The following is a 24,771-nucleotide window of genomic DNA, read 5'->3' on the forward strand; positions in this document are numbered from 1 at the left end:
ATTCACCTCACTTCATCTCATTACATAGGCAATTTATCATCTTACATCATAGGAAGGGTGAGTAGAGTAAATAGCATATTTTGAGAGAAAGATAGCATTCACAAAACTTTTATTACATCATATTATAATTGTCTATTATTGTTAATCTCTTACTGTGCCTAATTTGTAAATTAAACTTTATCATAGGTATGTAGGTAATAGGAATAAACAAAATATACACAGGGTTTGGTACTATCTGGGTGTCAAGCAACCACTGGTGGTCTTGGAATATATCCCCGTGGATAAGGAGTGACTACTGTACTAGAATAAACTCCAAAAGAAACACAGCTCAAAAGAAAGGAACCATACTCAGACAATTACTGAAGAGAATATGAGAGAATTCCTTTATCATCTTAGAGCAAGAAAAGCATTTCTCACCAATACAAAAGTTCACAAATTCAACTGCATTTTTAAAAATATGAGGTAAAATACACAATAAATACAGTCAAAGTCACATAAAAACTAGGAGAAAAACATTCAACTTATACCACCAAGCACTACTCTAACATATAAACAACCTTTAAGACTTAAGAAAAAGACCAAAACACAAAAATAAACAAAAGACATGGACAGCTCATGGGAAGAAAAAGCATACTGTCCTTTAACAAATGGAAAAAAAATGTTCAATTTTATGCATAATTTAAAAACATAAATTAAAACTACACTAAAAAGTATAAAAGCTTGACAATATACTCTATTCATCAGGTTGTGGAAAGATAAACAGTATCATATAGTGCTGTTAAAATTGGAAAATGATACAAATCTTATGGAAGATAATGTTGCAAAACCAAAATTATATATGCCTTTATAATTAACCCAGCAATTGTACTTTACGGAGTCTTTCCTAAAGATACACCTCCATCAAAACTAAACAATATATGCACCAAAGTTACTCACAGTAGCATCACTTGCCATAACAAAATATTGTAAATAACACAAATGTCCATCGATAAAGAATTGATTGAATAAATAATGGCATACACAAACAATGGAGCTATACAGATATTCTCAAAAGGAATTGAAAATTTCTGTGAACTGATACAGAGTGATTTCCAAGATATATTGTTAAGAAAAAAAGATGGTACAAAAAAAACGTACACAGCCTACTGCCTTCTGTATAAGAAAGAAGGTCGAATAAGAATGTATGTATTATGTGCTTACTGGTATTTATAAAACAAAACAGGAGATACAGGAATATCTTGTTTTAAATGTTTCACTTTACTGCACTTCACAGATATTGTCTCTAGGACAAATTAAAGGTTTGTGACAGCCCTACTTTGAGCAAGTCTATTGGTGCCATTTTCCAACAGCATTGGTTCACTTCATGTCTCTGGGTCACATTTGGTAATTCTCATGGCATTTCAAATTTTTTCATTATTATATTTGTTATGGTGATCTATGATCAGTGATCTTGATGTTAGTACTGTAACTGTTTTAAGGTATCAAACACACACATATAAAATAGTAAACTCGATAAACATTGTGTGACTGCTCTACTGACCAGCTGTTACTCTCTCTCTCTCTCTCTCTCTCTCTCTCTCTCATCTCCTAGGGTTTCCCTATTTCTCCGAGTCACAATGATATTTAAATTAGGCCAGTTACTAACCCTACAATAGCCTTGACATGTTCAAATGAAAGGAAGAGTTCCGTATCTTTTACATCAAAGCTAGAAATGATTAAGCTTAGTGAGGAAGGCATGTGTAAAGCTGAGACAGGCCAAAAACTAGGCTCTTCTGCCAGACAGCCCAGCTGTGACTGCAAAAGAAAAGTTCTTGAACCTTTAAATTAGAAGTACTACTCCACTGAACACACAAATGATAAGAAAGTGAAACAGCCTTTATTGCCGATGGGGAGTAAGTTTCAGTTCTGTGGACAGAAGATCAAACAGCCACAACACTCCCTTAAGCCAAAGCCTAATCTAGGGCAAGTCTCTAACTCTTCTATTCTATGAAGGCTGAGAGAGGTGAGGAAGCTATACAAGAAAAGTTGGAAGGTAGCTGAGGTTGGTTCATGAGGTTTAAGGGAAGAAGTTTAAACATAACATAAAAGTGTAAGATGAAGCAGCAACTGCTGATGTAGAGCTGCCCCAAGTTACCCAGAAGATCTAGCTAAAATCATTAATAAACATGGATATGCTAAACAACAGATTCTCAAGGTAGTCAAAATAGCCTTCTAGTAGAAGAAGATGCCAGTTAGGACTTTCATAGCTAGAAAGAAATCAATGCCTGGCTTCAAAGTTTCAAAAGACATGATGACTCTTGTTAAGAGATTATACAACTGGTGACTTGAAGTTGAAGCCGCCAATGGTCATTTACCATTCTAAAAATCCTAAAGTCCTTAAGAATTATGCTAAATCTACCCTGTCTGTGCTCTATAAATGGAACAGGAAAGCCTGGATGACGGCACATCTGTTTGCAGCATGATTTACTGAGTATTTTAAACCCACTGTTGAAACCTACTCAGAAAAAAGACCTACTTCTTTCCAATTACTGCAGACAATGCATCTGGTCACCTATAAGCTCTGACAGAGATGTACAAGATAAATGCTGTCTTCCTGCCTGCTATCAGAGTATCCATTCTGTAGTCCATGGATCATGGAGTACAGATGACACTTAAACAATGTGGGCTTAGGGCACTAACTGTTCATGTAGCTAAAAATCTATGCATTAGCTTCTGACTCCCCCAAAACTTAACGGCTCATAGCCTACTGCTGACAGAAAGCCTTACCAGTAACAGATACAGTTGATTAACACATATTTTCCACTATACATGTTATATATTGTATTCTTACAATACAGTTAGAGAAAATGTTAACAGAATCATAAGGAAGAGAAAATACACAGTACTGTGCTACATTTATTGAAAAAAAAAATCCATGTATAAGTGGGCCTGCAAAGTTCAAACACATGTTGTTCAAGGGTCAACTGTAATTTTGACTTTTGAGTCTTACTATTTAAGAACTATATATTTCATAAGGCTATCACTGTCAAAGACAGTAATTCCTTGGATAGATCTGGGCTAAGTATATAGAGAACTTTCTAGGATGGATTCACCATTCTAGATGCCATAAGAACATTTATGATTCATGGGAAGAGATTAAAAATATCAACATTAACAGGAGTTTAGAGGAAGTCGTATCCAACCCTCATAGATGACTTTGAGGGCCCAAGACTCCAGGGGAGGAAGTAAGTGCAGATGTGAGGGGAATAGCAAGAGAATTAGAATTACAAGTAGAGTCTGAAGATGTAACTGGATTGCTGCAATCTCATGATAAAACTTGAATGGATAAGGAGTATCCATCCAATCTCTCTATTCTTATGGATGAGTAAAGAGTGGTTCTTAAGAAAGAAACTACTCCATTAAACAAACAAACAAACAAACAAAAACAAAGAAACAAACATTCCTGGTGTAGATGTTGTGAAGACTGTTGAAATGACAACAATGGATTTAGACTATGAAATAAACTTAGTTGATAAAGCAGTGGCAGGGTTTGAGAGGATGACTACAATTTTGAAAGAATTTCTACTATGGGTAAAATGCTATCTAACAGCATCACATGCTACAGAGAAATCATCCATGAGTCAACTGACATGGCAACTTTCATCATTGTCTTAAGAAATTGCCACCATTATCTTAAAAACAAAAACAAAATGGGACCCTGGACAGCCCAGTCAGTTAATCATCTGACTCTTCGTTTTGGCTCAGGTCATGATTTCAGGGTGGTAGGATCAAGCCCCCCATCAGGCTGAGCTCAGCAAGGAGCCCACTAAAGTTTCTCTCTCCTCTGCCCCTCTTCATGCTCACTCAAGTTTGCTCTCTCTAAAGTAAATAAATCTTTAAAAAAGAGAATCTTTATTTGTTTTTTTTTTTTTTTTTTGGTAGTTCCTTTTTAGGCATAAGGTTAGATTGTTTACTTGAGGTATTCTGTGTGTTTTTGTTTTTTGGGTTTGTTTGTTTTTTTTCTTTTTCTTCTTCTTGAGGTAGACCTGTATTGCTGTATACTTTCCTCTTAGAACTGCTATCAATGTCCCAGAGATTTGGGGCCATTGTGTTTTCATTTCCATTTGTCTCTATGTATTTTTTGGTTTCTTCTTTGATTGCTTCATTGACCCACTGGCTGTTTAGTATCATGTTGTTTAGTTTCCATGTGTTTGTGTTTTTTCCTTTTTTTCTCTTGTGATTTCTAGTTTCATACTGTTGTAGCCAGAAAAGATGCATGCTATGATTTCAATCTCCTTAAATTTATTGAGGCTTGTTTTATGGCCTAATAGGTGATCTATTCTGGAGAATGTTCCACATGCACTTGATAAAAACGTGTGTTCTTTTGTTTTAGGATGGAATGTTCTGTATATATGTTACGAACATCTGGTCCAATATCTCATTCAAAGACACTTATTCATTTTCTGTCTGAAGTGGAAGTGGAGTATTAAAGTCCATTGATGCAAGTGGAGTATTAAGCCCCCTACTATTATTGTATTATTGTAATGTCTCTCTTCATGTCCACCAATATTTGCTTTATGTATTTAGGTGCTCCAGTATTTGGAGTATAGATATTTATAACTGTTATACTCTTTTGTTGGATTGATCCTTTTATCATTATGAAATGCCTTTCTTTGTCTCATTACAGTCTTTGTTTTAAAGTCTATTTTGTCTAAATATTGGTTTGCTGGGCTTTTTTTTCCTTCCATTTGCATGGTGAAAGTTTTGCCATCCCCTCACTTTCCCTTTATATGCATCTTTAAGTCTGAGGTAAGTCTTTTTTAGGAAGCACATAAATTGGTCTTGTTTTTTTAATCCATTCTACTGCTCTGTGTCTTTTTTTTTTTTTTGCTCTGTGTCTTTTGATTAGAGCAGTTAGGCCACTTACAAGTATTTTTTAGGCCATTTAAATTTAACGTAATTATTGATATGTATGTACTTGTTGTCATTGAAAAAGTTGGTTTTCTGGTTGTTTTTGTAATTCTTTGTTCTTCTCTTGCTCTCTTTGGTTTTTTTTCCTTTTCTCCTTCTATTCCCTTCTCCACATTTCATGTATATGTCATATCTTACATCTCTTTTTCATATTTTTCTTATGTCTAAATATGGCATTTCTTTTTCACCTAAAGAAGTCCCTTTATTATTTCTTATAAGCCTTCTTTAAGTTTTGACAAACTCCTTTACCTCTTGTTTGTCTGGGAAACTACCTCTCCTTCAAATCTGAATGATAATCTTACCAGGTGGAGTACTCTTGTAGGATTTTCTTTTCAGTACTCTGAATATATCGTGACACTCCCTTCTGGTTTGTAGCTTCTGCTGAAAAATCAACTTATAGCTTTTCCCATGGAGGGAACTTTGTTTCTTCTTGCTGCGTTTAGGATTCTCTCTTTAACCTTTGACATCTTAATTATTATGTACTGTAATGTAGACCTCCTTGAGTTCATCTTGTTTGGACCTCTCTATGCATCTTGGACTAAGTATTCTAAATCTTTCTCTCTTCTTCTTCTGGGACCCCTATAAGGTGAATGTTTGTTTTCTTGCTGTTGCTCAAAAAAATCTCTTAACATATCCTCATTTTTAAAAAATCTTTTCTCTTTTTGCTGTTCAACTTGTGTGCTTTCTATTACCCTGTCTTCTGGATCACTGATATGTTCTTCTGCATCCTCTAATCTACTATTGATTAACTCTAATATGTTTTTTATTTGTTATTGTCTTCTTTAATTCTGGTTCATTCTTTTTGATATTTTTCTATCACTTTATTGAAGGTCTCATTAAATTCTTTCATTCTTTTCTCCAGCCTAGTGAGCATCTTTACAATCATTACTTTAAATTCTTTATCAAACAAATTGCCTATCTCTGTTTCATTTAATTCTTTTACTGAGGTTTTTTTCTTGTTATTTCTTTTGGAGCATATACTCTTGTCTTCCCATTTTGTTTGACTTTCTATGTCTGTTTCTATGGATTAGATGAAATGGCTTGCTACTTTTCCTAAAGTTGAATGAATTGTCTCATGTATGGTGACCCCTATACAGACTGTGTGTGCTTGATGCCTTTGTTGGCTGGCTGAAACTGTGGATGTATATGCTAACTACTCCTTTAAATTCTGACTTTTTACAGAGAGAATAAAGAAACAAATGAAGTAAAAAAGAAAAAAAAAATTTTTTAAAGCAAAAAAACCCACAAAACTGCAACTTTTTTTCTGTGCCCAAGTACTACAGAACAGCTGGTATGGGCTTGTGGAGCCTGGATTCACTGAGGTTGCAAGCTCACCATAAGCCAGACCCTGCTCCAGTATGGACTTTTAAATTGGGAGGGGAAGAGTGTGCTTCCCCAGTTCCTCGGCCCTTTTAAACTGTAGCTTATCTTCTGTGCCCCAGTGCAACTGGGGCTGGTGTGGGCTTTAGGACCCTGGGCTTACTGAGGTCACAAAGTCCCTCTGATGATCTGACCCACAAGTTATGAAGTCAGAACCTTCCAAATATGGCACCTGAACCTGATCCTTATGATGGCCAGACCCTGCACTGGTCTGGACCATCAAGGCAGAAGAGGAGGGAGCATTCCCTCAATTCCCCCGCCCCTCTAAACGTGGCTTTTCTTCTGCATGCCATCTAAGGCTGGTGTAGGCCTGTGAATCCAGGACTCACTGAGGTCACAGCTCCACCAAGACCAACCAGACATGCCCACCACGGTGTCTGGATATTGTTCCAGTCCAGACTTCCAAGGAGAAGGTAAACGATGTGTTCTCTAGTCTCTCTGACCTGGAGAGCTTTCCCACAGCTCCTTCAACACTTGACAGAGTTTTAGCCATTATTTTTTAAAAAGACTTTCTGCCATCTTCTATCATCTCCATCTTGGACTTCAATATGTATACATTATTTTGCTTGATAGTGTTCCAATAAGTCTTAGAGGCTTTTTTCACTCTTTTTTTCATTGTTTTTTTGTTCCTCTGAATTCATAATTACAAATGACTTACCTTTGAGTTCACAAATCCTTCTCCTTGATTGAGTCTATTTTTGAAGGTATTGAATTTTTCAGATCACCCACTGTACTCTTCAGCTTTGGGATTTTATTTTATTTTTTTAATGGTTTCTCTCTTTGTTCAATTTCTCATTCTGCTCATATACAGTTTTCCTAATTTAGTTTGGCTGACTATCTGTGTTTTCTTGTGGTTCACTGAACTTCTTTAAGAGGATTATTCTGAATTCTTGGTCAGTCAGTTCACAGATGTCCATTTCTTTAGGTTTGGTTATTAGAAGAGTTTTATTAGTTTCTTTGGTGATGCCATGTTTCCCTGACTTTTCGTTATTCTTGTATCGGTATCTGCGGATTTGAAGCAGCAGTCACCTCTTCTAGTCCTTATAGGTTTGCTTCAGCAGGTAAAGACCTTCACTAGTCAGCCCTGGCTATCTCACAAAGCCCACAGGAGGGTGGGTAGGGCTTAATGCCAGAGTCTCTGGTTGTGTGGGTCCACTGGTTCAGCTCTGCATTCAGGCAAGACCACTCTCTGAGCCATCTGGTCAGGTGGGACTGCTAGCTGGGCTCTGCAGACAGGCATGGCCAATGGCTGGACTCTCTGGTCAGAAAGGACCAGGGACTGGACTCCTTGGAAGGGTGGTGCCATTAGCTGGACTCTGTGTTCAAGTGTGGCCAGTAGTTGTACTCCACAGTTGGATGGGGCTGCAGGATGGACCCTGTGATCATGTAGGACTCTAGGCTGTGTTCTACAGTAAAAATCCCTGGTTAGGCAGGGCTACAGGCTGAGCTCTGACTTAGGAGTGGAGGGGACTGCTGGATTGGCTTCCTGCAAGAGCAGAGCGGTAGGCTGGGCTCTGCAGCCAGGTCGTTGCCTAAGGATCCCAGCTTGGCAGAACCACTCACTCTACTTTCTGGCCAAATGGGCAGCAATCTGTCATAACAGCCAGATGGTGCCCTACTTGCTGGGCTCTCTGGGCAAGACGGTTAGGAGGGTTGCAGTGCTATCACTAATCTACACACAGATACCTGTGAGCCCTCCTCTGAGGTGGTCTAGCTTTGCATATTTCCCTAATGTTCCCTACAAGGTGAGATGGAAACGGGCTTCCCAGAGAACACTCCAGAATGCTGGGGAAATTGGATGTCAGCCTCAAACTCTCTTTTTCTCACTGGAGAAACTGTAGGCCCAAGGGATTCCTCTCAGTGTGGCACTGTGCTGGCTTGGGGAAAAGGCAACACTGCCAAAGTGCTGCCACTCCTCTTAGCCTTCTAACATGGCTTTTCTCAATTTTAGCGCTCTAAGAATGTGATTTAGCCTAACCACTAGGTTCTGGGATTTTTAGAAATGCATTTTTGTCTGCAATTAGCTGCTCATCCACATTTTTGTGATGGAGACTAGAGCTAGGGACCTCTATCCTGACATTTTCCTTATGTTACTCCCCACATCTGCTTTTAATTGACAAAATGAAGTATTTTTTGCCAGGTTCTTGTCAGAGAATATAATCTCAAACTCTACATTATCCAATTGTTATCAAACTCTTTGTTATAAGAAATAATACTTATAAGACACTATCTAATGTATACAAACTACTAAAATTCCTTATTGCATCTGTTATGGAGACTTTATAAAAAATAAAGTTTCTGAGTATCTTTTTAGGATGGAATTTCTGTTAGGCAATAAAATGAAACACTTTCTCTAATTGTTTTTTAAAAGATTTTATTTTTTTAAGTAATCTCTACACTGAACATGGGGCTTGAACTTACAACCCTAAGATCAAGAGTCACATGCTTTATCGACTAAGCCAGCCAAGTGCCACTTTTCCTAATTTGTTTTGTTTTCTTTTTTATCCTATCAATATTAAGACTAATCAAGCTTTCTTTTTCACTCTAGTTTCTAGAAAACTCAAAACGAAAGTTGGCTACAGGAACTGTACATGACTTAAAGGAATTCATATTTATGTACCAACTTTTGCTTGAGTTGAACATTTTGATCTTATCTTCAATTTACTTATATTTCAATTGTCCTTTACTATTCTCTTATACATTATAAAATATGTTTTTCATGAAGTTCCACAAATCCTTTTTAAAAGGAGGTTAGAGAAAAATGATAAGTAGACAAATAAATTAAAAGGCCACTGCAAAATTTAGCTTATTACTTTAAAACAACTTTCTTCTTACCTATTTTCTATTCCCACCACTACTACCCTAGTCAAAGAAAACAAGTAAGATGTTCCCTTAGGGTATCTTTGATATTTAGGATTCGATATATTTTCTCTCCATTTTCACAAACATAATACTGAAGATAAAAGAACTTACCAGATAAACAATATGTAGATCATTCTCTAAAACAAAGCCCTTCATTGCTCTTTGAAGGTCAGCAAAAATATCTAAAGTATCAGTTGGAGAAAGTGAAGAAGAAAGAGTTGCTGAACCCAGATGTGTTGGATGATACACTGTTCCTGGTTGGGGGTAGGAACAGGGAAATAAAGAACCAAATGTTAAAAATAAAACATTGTCTTTCTGTATTCTGCAATTAACCTTTCGACCTCTGATAAATTTTACCCAATGCATGGATATTTACAAGCAGATTCTATGCTAATTCTCTGGTGTCGCTAAATAGAACACTGACTTACTAAAAATGAGTTCATATACCACTTGAAAAACCAGTTTCCTTTTATAGTGTTTGAAAAGTCAATTTCCTTTTACTAAGCAGTCTTAAGTCACTAAAGATGAAAAAGTAAGTAAACTGCAACTAAGAAGTCACATTTACCTTCTGTTCCATCACCAGTTTCAGTAATCTGGATGAATTCATTTTCTAGCAGCCACATCACACAGGCCTCAATTGCTCCAAGTTGAACACAATCTTGATTCTTCTGACTTCCCAGCTTCCCTTCTTTCATACTTGCAGCCAAAAATGTGCAAGAGGCATAAGTCTGCATATCTTGTGATGTACTTGCCACTCCACCAACTATGATCTGATAAAAGAGGTTTGAAATTTTTTATAACTTCTTAATAAGACATGCAGGCCCTCATGATATAAAAGAAGTGAGTTTGTCCTAAAATATTCTCAGCATCTTAATGCAGAGACTCTTTACTCAATTTGCCCATCATCACTCATTATACATGTAGATAACATCTACTGACAACATCATCAAAAGTTTCCATAAAAGTAGACACAACATTTTCTCATAAATGAATCACTATCTGACACGTAGGAACCAAAAACATTTCCCTCTGAAACATGTGGGCATATAAGAATGCTAGTATTGAATATTTCCCACCCAGAAAGGGGATGAGAATGCATGTAGAAAAAGTGAAGTCAGTCATGTCTTGTGGAAATCATCTCCCTGTATTTTGTATATTAAATATACAAATTAATTAAATGCACTTATTTCTCCCTTGCCTTCTTCCATTTCATACATATTGAAACCTACCAAATCATCCTAAACAGAGCTATCTTACACTTTTTAATGGCCATAAAACAAAGTTTTACCAAGATTTACTTAGTTTTAACGGTATTTTGGTTGTTTCCAGTTTTTTCTTATTACCAATAGTGCTATAATAAACATTCTTGTACATTTAATTTGATGTAATTTCACAAATACATCCCTAGTAAAACTCTTAATTGTGAATCTACTGGTTAAATGGCTATGTGTTTTGTTTGGGGGCCTGTTTCTTTTTTAATCTTAGTAGGTATGTCCAAATTGCCTTCCCAAAAGAGTTTCAGCAGTATATGAAAATGCCTACTTTCTATATCCTTACAATCCTATGCTATCAACTACTTTCCTTTTCTTTCAAATGGAGTGTAAAAGGTTGGAAAAAGAAGTATGAGCACAGGTACCAGTACCTCCAGTGCCAGTACTGAAACCAAGAGCAAGGCATACTAGTATATGAACAGACTTTTCTGGATGACACAAAAACACTTAAAAGGAGGTTGGTTACCTTTGAAAATGCAGAGGAGATTTTATTTTTTACTTTAGATCTTTGCATGTTGTTTGAAACTTCTAATCAGGTTTATTTGTAATTTGATTTTATTTTAATGCCAATAGGTAGTATCTGGATGGAAGAACTATGGTCCATTTTTGTCATCTTTTTTAAAAATTCAGAAAATAGGGGTGCCTGCGTGGCTCAGTTGGTTAACTGTTCAACTCTTGATTTCAGCTCAGGTCATGATGTTGGGGTCCTGAGATCGAGCCCCACGTTGGGCTCCCTGAGTATGGAGCCTGTTTGAGATTCTCTCTCTCCCTGTGCCTCTGCCTCTCTCTCTCTCTCTCCCTGCATGTGCACACATCCTCTCTCTCAAAAGAAAAGAAAATTAAAAATTAAAAAATAAAAATTCAGAAAATAATGAAGTATCTAAAAAGTAAAAAGAATCATCTGGCATTTGGGTTTTTTTTTTTAAGATTTTATTTATTTATTTGAGAGAGTGAGAGAGAGCACAAACAGGGAGCAGCAGGCAGAGGAAGAGGGAGAAGCAGGCTCCCAACTGAGCAGGGAGCCCGACACGGGGCTGGATCGCAGGACCCTGGGATCATGACCTGAGCCAAAAGTAGATGCTTAACCGACTAAGCTATCTGGGCACCCCTGGCATTTGGGTTTTATTCCACTGTTTTGAAATGTACTGATATAGCACTAGCTGTATTAAACTCCAGGAAGTAACTATAAAAAAATAGAAGAGATTCAGACTCAGCAAGACTATAAACAATCTCATAAAGAAACACAAAGCTAAGATTTTTCTTCACATACTTAAGTTCTACCATCATATTATAGGCGCAGGAGAGCAAACAGTAATTTAGTGACCTCTTTCTTACCTCCAGAATAGCTCTTATCATGCTCGCAGTTACTTCTTCTCCTTTCTGTCTTTGCAAACAGCTACGCACAGGTTTTAGAGATCCCTGAAGTAGGGCTATGCCTTTTGATTTCTCAGAGTTCTTACAAACTAAGATACTCTCACCTATAATCAAAAAACCATACATTGGCAAAATCCCAACATATTTCCTTAAGATATCTGCCAACAAGAATTTCAATTGTCTCATTTGAAAAGAAGATAATAGATGATAGCAGTTATTTTGGTCATAGAATTATTGCTGATGCTTTCATTTTCTGAACTTTGGATTGAAGGGGATCAGAATATGCCACACCAAAATATGCCACTTTCACATAGGATTATTTTGATCTGAAGACACTTAGGAAGCAATAAACATAGAAAGAGCTCTTTGGGGCAGCCCGGGTGGCTCAGCGGTTCAGCGCCGCCTTCAGCCCAAGCCCAGGGCCTGATCCTGGAGACCCGGGATCAAGTCCCACGTCGGGATCCCTGCATGAAGCCTGCTTCTCCCTTTGCCTGTGTCTCTGCCTCTTTCTCTCTCTAGGTGTGTGTCTCTCATGAATAAATAAATAAAATCTTTAAAAAAAAAAAAAAACAGAAAGAGCTCTTTGTCCTCACCCTGCGTGCCTAGAAGCAAGACATAAATTTCTCTTTGTGAAGATGTTCTCTTTATCACTTACCACTGTACACAGAAAGTGAGCACCAAGATGGATTTACATAAACCTTACTAAATAATCTTTAACCTCCATTAGATTCTGGTCTATTTACCTTCGCACAATTTACCACCCTTAGAAGCCCAAATCCCTTTTCCTTTGACTTGTCACTTCTCAATTCTGTCTCCTTTTATTAAAAGGGTGTAATATCCCTAACATCTAACTGCTTCTTTGGGTCTTCACTATTCTTCTATAAAGGCCTCTGTGTATGCAAAAAAAAATGAAAATATTAATAGTTAATAAAATATGTAGGCCTTGGGCAGCTCGGGTGGCTCAGCAGTTTAGTGCTGCCTTCAGCCCAGAGTGTGACCCTCAAGACCAGGGATCGAGTCCCACATTAGGCTCCCTGCGTGGAGCCTGCTTCTCCCTCTGCCTGTGTCTGTTCCTCTCTCTCTGTTCCTCTCTCTCTCTCTCTCTCTCTCTGTCTCTCATGAATAAATAAAATCTTAAAAAAATATATATATAGGCCTTCTCTCCTATTAACCTGTTGTCAGTTTAATTTGTAGGTACTAGCCATAGAACCTAAGCAGGCACAGAAAGTTTTTTTTCCTTCCATACAGAACTATTCTTACTTAATAATAATAATAATAATAATAGAGGTATTAATAATAATATAGGTATTTTGAAAGCTATAAAGGAAAATACAAATTACTATTAGCTGCACATGATAATATGAATTCAAAAATATTACAGAAACCTAGAAATTACATTATAACATTTACTAATCTAAACACTTCAGGTTATTGTCACAATCAAATGAATAAAAATATGTGATAGCACTTATACATTATAAACATATACAAATATACAATTTATACAAATATAAACTACTATTACAGCCACCACAATTAGAGAAAACCATATTTTTTCACAAGTGAATCTAATAGTAGGGGAAAGGAAGTAAGATGTTCCAGGGGCAAAAGGAAGGCCACTTGCATTAAATAAACTAAAAGTGGCCTTGTGGTGGAGTATACTAACCATTCTGGGCAGAGAGAAAATGCTGCTTTCCTAATACTGACTGCCAAATTGAGGACCAAGACAGGATAAAGATAAGGGACTATGATTTTGATGACTATTGATTATTTATCCCAGATATTATTACAAAAAGATAAGTGTCATCAAACAAAACAACAAAAAACAGGTGAATAAAATTTATCACCTGGCTCTTGGAAGCACTATAAATTATCCCAGCATAAGACAAAAAGTTATCTACAAAAATGTATCAACTAGCAAAGTAAACACCAGTTTGGGCTGTTCAAACCACTTTCAGGTTTTGATTCTTCAACAAAATGGACAACCCTTTTTCAGGATGAGCAAGGTTTATGAAAATCCCCAAATTAATGCCAATATATATATAGTCCAGGTTCCTGCTGCCACACGTCTGAGGTAATTGTATCCATACCACAATAGAGAAGTCAATTAAAATCAAATCAATTATTACTATTTAACTTGCAAATCACTATTTTTGCACAAAGCACCAACCTCTTAAACTGGAAGGATCCAGGAATTCGATAGAAATATTAAAGTATCACCTAAATAAAACACCATTAACTGTCTAGAAAATATTAAGATCTTTTAAAAAATGCAGAAAGTTTACAAAGATGCTACACAATTCAAAAAGCATGACCAAGTACGCATATCTTTGTAATTGACATGAAACACTATATTCACACATTCCCTATTGTTGGAAGTTCTGAGCAAGCCATTTGCCATCCCGAAATGGAGCATTACCCAAAGTCAAAATCTCAGAAGTTTCTAAGACCTCAAAAACAAAGTTATTGTGGTATATTTTAGTTTTGTTTAAATGTTACCTGATTTGAAGCTCAATAATTTGACTAGGGCACCAACCTTCCAATTATTCTTCCCCATGAGAAAGAGAAGTACAAGCTAAGAATGCAATGAGGCAAATAAAATGTCCCTATCTTCTACCTTAGAGACCCTCTGACCCTAAAAGAAAGGGAGCTGTGTGAAATGAACTTAGACGTCACTCTCCGAAGTTGCAAGTCTACTAGGAGATCAGAGTTGGGGGAAGGCCAGAGGGAAGTCAGAGGAAAGCAAGTAGGAATAGGGAGTGTTTTAGTCTCTTTCCCCAACCTTCCTTAAACGCATGTAACATGCATATTTTATAAGTAAAGTAAGAAAGGCAGGATAAACTTCTTTGATGCCAATAATAGGGGAAATCCAAGGCGTTGGGAGTTTTTTTTAATCATTAGAATTTTTAGGGCTTAAAAGAGAGGCAAACCAATGATTACAGATAGATGATTCATTCATCTGTTACTGGGGATGAGACAGCCAGCCATTCTTTCATTTTTCCTTTAATAAAACCTCTACATGTTAGTTGGACATATGGCCTTCCTTGCAATTGGAGAATGCAATTGTGTGATAAGTTCGGGCTGACTGTATATGAGGAGAAATATTTTGTGCAACTCCTGGGAAGTGCCCTTAAAGGGTAGGATGTGCCCTTTACTCCCTCATCTCCCCTTCCTAATGGCTGAAATGAAGTTATGATGACAGAGACAAGTTATTCTAAAAGTCACTTCCTCTGATACTATCCAGCTTTTTGTGCCCAGAACATCCCATTTATTTTCCCATTAAGATCTTCCCTTTTCTCCTAGTACCCTAATTTCTCTTCAGCAGCCACAGAATTGTTTATTTAGCATATAGTATAATATTGGAATCAATAAACTACATCCCAGAGAAGACAAAATGACAGAGAATGTTCCTCCATAAGTTCTTTCATGTTAAAAGACTTGTAACAATTTTGTCACACCCAGAATAATGTACCAGGTTAAAAACAGTATTTGCTGCTATCTTGATATTTAATTCAAACAAACCTCTTCCTCATTGCTTAAGATAAAACTGTCTGGTTTGTGGTAAGATTATCATTACTTGTTGACGCAAAAAACTAAAAAGGTATTTTCAGAACCAGCACCAATATATAGAGAAAAGATGGTATGTAAAGTTCCTATTTTCAAACTGTGAGAGCACTTCCCAACTCTTAGCCTAAGACCCCCTATTTGAAATCTTAGACCAGGCACCTAAGCAGAACTAAAAATCCATGAAAATTACTCCCTTCATTAGCACTAAATAGATTATACTAAAAATTAAAAATCATCTTCTAGCTAATGTGTAAGTCATTTTGACTAGCATAATACTGAGTCATTTTACTGTATATAAAAGTACATCTTAATTCTACATTAGTAGAAAATCAATGGTTGATAATGTATGAAAATTATAACTTACATGCATTACAAATACTAAGTAAATCAAAAAGAAATGCAGCCTGTTAAGAAATGAATTGTGAGGTACTAGTCAAATTTCAAATAGATGCATACTGTCCTTCAGCAATGCTATTACAATTAAATTCAAACTCACTTACCTACTGTGTCTACCCCTTTTCTGCCAGCACGACCAACCATCTGCTTATAAGTAAGAATATCTAGAGGTTGACCACCGAAAATAGGAGTCCGAATAATTACACGACGTGCTGGTAGGTTCACCCCTGATGAAAGAGTAGAAGTTGCTGCCAAAACCCGAATCTGACCTTGACGGAAGGCTCCTTCAATGATATCCCTCTCCTCAAAAGTAAGACCTAACAAAAGGAAGTTACAATAACATACGTTTACTAATGAATATGTGAATTAATGAATATAGCAAAAATACTGTACTTGATCACTGTCAATCTACTATAAGCATATCTATTATAAGCCTCTAAAGATTTGTTCAAGCTATTGTTAGGACTATAAACAAAGAAGTCACCATGATCTATCTTTTTAAGAGTATAATCTGCCAATCTCTTATCTCATCTTCTAGACTAGGGGGTGACAAACGTTTTCTTAAATATTTTAGGCTTTGCTGGACAGATAGACTCTACTGCAACTATCAACCCTACCACTATCACATGAAAGCAGCCACAGGCATGATTGTGTTCCAGTACAACTTTATTCACAAAAATAGATGGTGTGCTGGATTTGACCAACAGATTGTAGTTTGCTGACTCCTGCTCTAGACGATTAAGTCACTGAGGGTAGAGACATACCTTATGCATCACACTGTCATCAGGGCCTATCCAACAGAGTGGTCAGGCAGTTCTGACACAAATAAATGCTAAAGAATAATTACATGAGTAAATGAAGAATAGCATATAGAATATATACTTTTCTGGCTTATTTTTATTTTATTTAAAAAATCAAAAGATCAAAAGGACTGAGGCTCTAGTTTGTAATTTAAGTGACAGGTCATCTTATTAGTATGGATCATAAGTTATACACCATATAAATATTCTTCTGTATGCTTGTATGTGTATACATACATATACTTATATTTTAAAATGTATTCATTGGGATCCCTGGGTGGCGCAGCGGTTTGGCGCCTGCCTTTGGCCCGGGGCGCGATCTTGGAGACCCAGGATCAAATCCCACATCGGGCTCCCTGCATGGAGCCTGCTTCTCTCTCTGCCTGTGTCTCTGCCTCTCTGTCTCTCTCTGTGTGACTATCATGAGTAAATAAATAAAATCTTTAAAAAACAATGTATTCATGTATACATAATAAAAATTTTAAATAAATTGAAAAGGTCAAATTCCTAATTTTAGAAACTGTATTTTTTTTCTTTTCCAATTTTTATTTAAATCCTAGTTAGTTAACATATAGTATAATATTGGTTTCAGGCGCAGAATTTAGTGATTTATCACCCACATACAACATGCAGTGGTCATCATAACAAGTGCCCTCCTTAATGCCTATCACTCATCCAGCCCATCCCCACCCACCTCCATCCATCAACCTCCCTCCATCAACACTGTTGGTTCTCCATGTTTAATTAAGTCTCTTATGGTTTGCTTCCCTCTCTTTTTTTTTCCTTTCCCTATGTTCATCTGTTTTCCTTCTTAAATTCCACATATCAGTGATATCAAATAGTATTTGTCTTTCTCTATCTTATTTCGCTTAACATAATACACTCTAGCTCCAACTACATCATTGCAAGTGGTGAGATTTCATTATTTTTTATGGCTAAGTAATATTCCATTGTATATATACCATAACTTCTTGATCTTTTCATCAGTTGATTGACATCTGCATCTCTATCAACAATGCAAGAAGGTTCCCCTTCCTATGCATCCTCACCAACATCTGTTGTTTCCTGTGTTGTTAATTTTAGCCATTCTGATAGGTGTGACGTGGTATCTCACTGTGGTTTTCATTTGCATTTCCCTGATGTTGAGTGATGTTGAGCACCTTTTCAGGCGTCTGCTGGCCATCATCTGTATGCCTTCTCTGGAAAAATATCTATTCATGTCTTCTGTCCATTTCTTTACTATATTATTTGTTTTATTAGGTGTTAAGTCCTTTAGATTTTGGATACTAACCTCTTATCAGATATGTAATTTGCAAATATCTTCTACCATTCCAAGTTGCCTTTTAGTTTTGTTGATTGTTTCCTTCACTGTGCAGAAGCTTTTTATTTTGATGAAGTCCCAAAATTCATTTTTGCTTTTGTTTCCCTTGCCTCCAGAGACATGCCTAGTAAGAAGTTGCTATGGCCGAGATCAAAGAGGTTACTACCTATGTTCTTCCCTAGGATTTTGATGGCATTCTGTCTCACGTTTAGGTCTTTCATCTGTTTTGAGTTTATTTTTGTGTATGGTGCAAGAAAGTGATCCAGTAGAAACTATATATTCTTAATCATATCCCCAGCACATATGATCATGGACAGACCACTCTCCAAAAGAAGTTATCTAATTCAGTAACTACATAATCCTTGTAATTTTGACAATCAAATGATTTTTAAGCATTTCTAGCCTTCTCAAAATACAATTTGACAACTTCTAAAATTAATTTTTTATATATTTGATATATTTGTAAGTATATTTCAATACCCTGTAAGATAAAAAGAAAGTAGCATAGAATTACAGTAGCAAGTACCTGTCTAACCTAAATTTTAAGGAAACAAAGTATAGAAAGGTAACAATTTTAGGGTTCACTTCCTCAGTTGTACAAAAAAAAGGCTTCATCTAGTATACATATACTATACAGTTAAGTAAACCAAATGTGTTTTACTCTTATTTAATCTTAATCACACGCTTCTTAAAATGAAATTGAAGAGCATGAAGGGTGGTTGAGAAGATATTAAATGCACACAAATATAAAAATGAAATTATGAAGATGTCTGGAGGGGGCTTCTTAATAACAGATTATAAATATGGATACCTGCATGATGAAATGCTACTCCCCATGGTATAGTTTTTTGTAATACAGAGTCCAGTCCCGAAGGTGAACGTTTTAACTGATCCATCACTTCTAGGAGACCCTTTTGTTCCAATACCACCGGAGGAAGTTCAGATGATCTTACCAATCCTGTCACCAAAAAAATAACAGCACTATTTACCTCTGCCTGGACCTCTTTAAGTGCTATCTGCCTTAGTCATAATAGAGCTAAATATTAAGGCAATGGTTCTAAAACTACTATATATAATAATTAGCAGGACATCTTTTAAAAATATTTATGCCTGACTCTCATTCCTAGACATTATGGTGCAATAGGATGCAACCTGGACATAAGGAATTTTAAAATCTCCCCAGATGATTCTAACGTGCACCAAAGTTTAGGAAGACTCTATTATGGTGAGACCAAACCCACAAGAGGGGATCAAAGGATACAGCTGAGGAAAGAGATTACAAATACTACTACTCAGAGCCTAAAAATCAAAATCCTTACTCAAAGTGTGTCCCACCAAGCAGCAGTGTCAGAACCACCTAGGAGCCTATTTCTTTATGACAGTTTTTCTAGCCCCCCTGCCATCCATGTGGTAATTAATTGCCCATTCATTACCTTCTGTTTTTGCCTCTCTGTGTAAACTGCCCCTCTAGTAAGAATTCAACTTTTTTAGATGCAAGAATTATGTTTTCTTTAAGGAATTTCCCAAACTCAGATTTTTGAACTAGTAAGCTTCTCATCAGATATATTTTTAAGAGATCTTATATATTTTTAAAAATACTTTAGGTAAACTTTTTAAAAAATTTTAAGGACCCACAGAGTTACCAATGTTTTATTATGCTAAGGACAATTTAAAATTTTTTAAAACCTCCATTTATCATTTATTTCAAAAGAAAAGTCATTTAAAAAAAAGTCATTTTAACATAAAAAAATTTGTAGGAATAATTTCAGAATTTATACTTCAGCTTTACAAAAAATGCACTGTCTTGTCTCTATTTTTCTGGTGAAAATTTCATCATAGCCCAGGATCCAGTCCATGAACTAGGATTTGGGAATAAATCAGATTTGCTATAAATCAGAATAACAGAATCTCTAACAAAGAAGATAAAAATAATGTTTCTGGTTATTAAAGGAATTTAACATATTATAGTACAATGTAAGGAATATAAATGGCACAGTATAGAAAACATCAATTAGGAGGGAAATAAAAAAGGTATTATAATGTTGGACTAGAACCTATTAAATATAAACCTCAAGCAAAGTTTATTTATTGGAGCTAAGCTTGGGGTATCTATCACTTGTCCTCAGGATTCCAGTAGCATAATGAAGTCATAAAATATTATTCCTTTTACCAGAACTGGTTGGTTTCTGTCTTCCCAACATTTATCTGGGACCCAAGGGACTGTAGACTAGCAAAAGTTGTGAGGGAACAGTGCTCATCCTAGAATCGGTAAAATATAAACTAACAGTTACAGCCATACACTACATCACTACTCAGCAATAAAAAACAAATTGATAAATATAACAACTTGGGTGAATCTTAAAAATACCAGGCTGAAAGAAGCCAAACATACAACATGTGTACATACTATATGATTTCATTTATATGAAATTCTTAGAAAAGGCACAACTAATCTAGAGTAACAGAAAACAGGTCAGTTGACCTGGGGCTCAGAATATAGAGATCGATAGCTAAAGAGCAAAGATCACATTTTAGAGTGATAGAAATGTTTTGTATGTTCATTATAGTGGGGGTTAAACAAGTGTACACAAATTACACACTTCAAATGGGTACATTTTACTATACATAAATTAAACCTCAATAAATGTGTTTATATACATACACATGTATATGTGTGTGATTTTTTTTTTTAAGATTTTATTTATTTATTCATGAGAGACACAGAGAGTGAGAGAGAGGCAGAGACACAGGCAGAGGCAGAAGCAGGCTCCATGCAGGGAGCCCGACGTGGGACTCGATCCCGCATCTCCAGGATCACACCCTGGGCCGAAGGTGGTGCTAAACTGCTGAGCCACCCAGGCTGCCCTATGTATGTGATTCTTTTTCAGAGTTTGGAAATACAAAGAGAGATACATCCGATTTCTTCAGGAAAATGTATATGTGAAGCTTTATATACAATTTAGGGGCTTCAAAGATTAATCTCTCAAAAGCCCATCGATCCTAGATGAAGAATCTTAGTATGTACCTGTATAAATGCAGCGTATTAGAAATCTTTTCTTTTGTTTTTTAAAGATTTCACTTATTTATTCATGAGAGACAGAGAGAGAGAGAGAAGCAGAGACATAGGCAGAGGGAGAAGCAAGTTCTGATCCCTGGTTCTGGGGATCACACCCTGAGACAAAGGCAAACTCAATTGCTGAGCCACCCAGGTATCCCAGTATTTTAAAAATCTTAAGGTTAGCCTGAGTGTATGTATACACTGTCTATAATGAGAATAAAAAGAGAATTAGTCACAAAACCACAGTTTTGTAAAGGAGTGTCCAGTGGGCAGGTGGCACAATGATCAAAAAGAGCCATGCTTTATTTATGTAATCATTAACATCACTTTCAAGCAAATGTACTGAGTATAGAAGCTTTCATTTCCATCAGTAACTTACCCGTGGCTTGATGGTGTAGATTATAAAATTCACAGGCAATGATATCTGCCAACTTCTCACACCATTTCTTTGATGGACAGAAAATTAATACTGAATGGTTATCACAAATGGTCTCATAACATAAACTAACAACATGGTCCTCATCTCCCTAAAAAAGAAGGAGAAACAGTCACTCTACTGGTTCTTTTTTTTTTTTTAAGATTTTATTTATTTGACAGAGAGAGAGAGCACACAAGTAGGTGAAGTGGAAGGCAGAGGGAAAGGGAGAAGCAGACTCCCTGCTGAGCAAGGAGCCCTATGCGATGTGGTGCTCAACCCCAAGACCCTGAGATCATGACCTGAGCTGAAGGCAGATGCTCAACTGACTGTGCCACCCAGGTGCCCCCCTACTGGCCCTTTCAAAACATTTTCACATCAGTCACTCCTTTTGCTTCATGGGGAAGGTTTTTTCCTACCAAAAGGCATAATAAAAATCAGTTACAAAGTCAATAACAAAGAAAAAACGAGAAAAAAAGAAATAAACTTCCTTAAAATGCAAGGTGAAAAGGAAATATTTTCTATTCTCAACTAGTATTTATTGACTTCCATCCCTCAGCCAATGGGGATACAATGGTAAGCAAAAGAAAGTCAAGGTCCTATCTTTAAGGGGGTTAAGGTCTCACTAGAGAAACACACTAAAGTACAAAACAAATCAATGTAAAATACAATTATTAGAGGTACTATAAAAGAATTTTATGATGTGTCAAAGCCTCATACGTAACATCAACTTGACAGGAAAAACCAAAGAAAGGTTTCTCTGGAAAAATTAATCAGCTGAGATGTGAAGAAGAGGACGCATTATTTCTTTTTTTTTTAATTTTTTAAATTTTTTAATATTTTTTTATTGGAGTTTGATTTATCAACATATAGCATAACACCCAGGGCTCATCCCGTCAAGTGTCCCCCTCAGTGCTCATCACCCAGTCACCCCCGCCCACTTCCCTTTCCACCACCCCTTGTTCATTTCCCAGAGTTAGGGGTCTCAGGAGGCATTATTTCACTGAAAGGTAACTGGCAGACAGAGGAAAAACCTCAGGCGGAACAAAGCATATATAAATGCCCAGTGATAGTCCAGTGAGCTCTCAAAACTGGAAGAGGTGTTTAACTGGTTTAATTAATTCATCCATCCATTCATTCAATAAACAAACATTTACTATGTATCAGATATTGTCCCAGATACTGGGGATAAAGAATAAGAGTAGAAAAAAAGCTCTGCCCTCAGAATGTTACTATGCTAGTAGGAAGGGATAGATAATAACAAAAACAAGTAAAACACAAAGAAATCTTTAAAAATAATAAAAAGAAAAAGAAAATGGAAAATAGGGGCCAGGAATGTGAGGACACTATAATTTAGATAAGGTGGCCAGGAAGGTCTCAGAAAAGGACTTTGAGTAAAGGTCCAAAGGTGAAAGATTAAACCATACTGATGCCTGGGGGGAAAGCATTCCAGAAAGAAAGAACCTGAAGTGGAAGATTCTTGGCATATTATGAAACAGCAAAGAAGCTGTGAAGGGAATGAGAAGGAAAGCAGTAGGTGAGGTCAGAGCACTAAGGGGGTGGGGACAGATCATGTAGGGTCTTATAGGCTACCAAAAAGAGGCTGGCTTTCAATCCAAATGCAACAAGGAACCATTTCAAGTGTGGGAAGATAATGGTTATGTGTTCTGATGTTCATGTTAAATAGATCACTAGCTCCTGATTTAAGCAAAGACTGAAAAGGGAGAAGGTAGGAAGCAGAGAACTCAATTAAGAGACTATTTCAATACTCCAGGTAAGAACTGAAAGTGATACAAACAGGGTGGAGGCATAGACATAGCAACAGAAAAAGATTAACAGAAGAGTAAATCAATATGTTTACATATATATATGTAAAACATATATATATATGCATATATAACATATATATATCTCTCTACTGAGGTACCAAGGCACAGTATGGTGATATTTGGGGTACAGAGCAAAGCAATGGAATAAGATTCCATGCCAGACATACAGAGGCTACAAATGCCTATCTATGAGAGAACTGAAACACATGAATTTATTCCTGTTCCCAGCTCCAGCTGTTACCATATTCAGAGGCACAGCTCTACACAAAAGAGATGCCCCACTCCACAGATGAGTCAGTTTTTTAACATCAGCATTGAAGAATGAAACTTAAAAAATACTGTGAACTGAAATTTTTTAAGTGTATTTATGGGAGTGTGAGGGAATTTATCATTCATCAAGCACTTCCTAGATACCAGACAATTTTTTAAAACCATTCTTCATTCTTACAATAAGTATCACATCCCATTGTACAGATGAAGATAATATATTCAGACAGGTTTTGTGATTCAACTAACATTGGCCATATCAAGTATCCCTATTATATATCAGAGGTAGCTCTGACTCCAAAAATGTTCTTCTCCTTTACTATATAGTATACCTACTACTTAACAAAGGTTAATTTTCCACATCAGTGTTTAGTGTAAACTAAGCCATAAGGAATCTTTTTCCAGTTAAAAAGAAAAATCTACAAAATTAGGTATTTTTTATTATTTATGTTATCTTTCAGTATACCTATTAGAAATGACAATCATTTAAATTGAAGGCACAACTACGTTTCTTCTCGCACCATCACCACCAATTATTTAAGATGAAACCATTACCTTAATATTAACAATCCTAATGGATACGTAAGGCATATTCAACTACTTTCCACCCCTAGTTTATGTAACTCAAAAAAAATATTAACTTGCTAGAAAATGCAATCAAATACAAAGTACTGGGAGTAGTGATGTAAAAATACCGACTTACCTTTACTTGCAGATTGGGCTGAAATTCCCTCACAAGTTTCATTGAAGAGTCATATATAGAATTTCCAATTTTTACGGACTCTAACAGTGGTACAGGACGAAAGTTGGTGTGGTAGAGTTCAGCATTCAACCAGGAAGCCACAATCTCCAAATTGGGAAGAGTAGCACTCATGCCAACAATCTGCACGGCATTAGATAGAGGACTGGCTAAATCTGCCTGGCTGTGAAAAACAAATGAAAATGATGTTCAAAGATATTTAGTATTAATTACAAATAGTGAGCTACCAATATTCTTGGTCATGTCCTTGGGAATATACACTCATACACTTTTAAGGTATATACTTAGAAGTAAGATTATTGGGTTATAGATCATCTTCAATTTTACTGACGTCAAGCTGTTTTCCAAAGAGATTGTACCAAAGTATCTCCATAATCCATAATGTGTTTTGTTGTTCCATATCTTGTTACCACTTAGTATTGCTAATCTTTTTAATGTCAGCCATTTTGGAGGGTGTATGGTACTATCTCTTTGAAGAAGTAGTTTACATTGCCTGGATTACTAATGGGATTAAGCATCAT

The 24,771-nt window shown here is 36.2% G+C and overlaps 1 protein-coding gene across 7 annotated transcripts in view; it reads right to left on the minus strand.

The window, feature by feature from the left end:
* Positions 1 to 24,771, minus strand: part of POLQ (DNA polymerase theta) — a 124,191-nt gene that overhangs the window by 90,193 nt on the left and 9,227 nt on the right. For all 7 annotated transcript variants that reach the window (XR_005383385.1, XM_038582983.1, XM_038582982.1 and 4 more), the window contains 7 exons: positions 24,194 to 24,413; positions 21,359 to 21,506; positions 18,733 to 18,879; positions 15,905 to 16,117; positions 11,799 to 11,941; positions 9,758 to 9,962; positions 9,304 to 9,446 (listed from right to left, as the gene is read on the minus strand). Coding sequence is in view for 6 of the 7 variants with exons in the window: in XM_038582983.1 (XP_038438911.1) it covers positions 9,304 to 9,446; positions 9,758 to 9,962; positions 11,799 to 11,941; positions 15,905 to 16,117; positions 18,733 to 18,879; positions 21,359 to 21,506; positions 24,194 to 24,413 (1,219 nt within the window). In the remaining variant the exon portion in view is untranslated. The remainder of the gene's footprint in view (positions 1 to 9,303; positions 9,447 to 9,757; positions 9,963 to 11,798; positions 11,942 to 15,904; positions 16,118 to 18,732; positions 18,880 to 21,358; positions 21,507 to 24,193; positions 24,414 to 24,771) is intronic.

The sequence above is a fragment of the Canis lupus genome, chromosome 33 (genome assembly GCF_011100685.1).
Source record: "Canis lupus familiaris isolate Mischka breed German Shepherd chromosome 33, alternate assembly UU_Cfam_GSD_1.0, whole genome shotgun sequence".
Taxonomy (NCBI): Eukaryota; Metazoa; Chordata; class Mammalia; order Carnivora; family Canidae; genus Canis; species Canis lupus.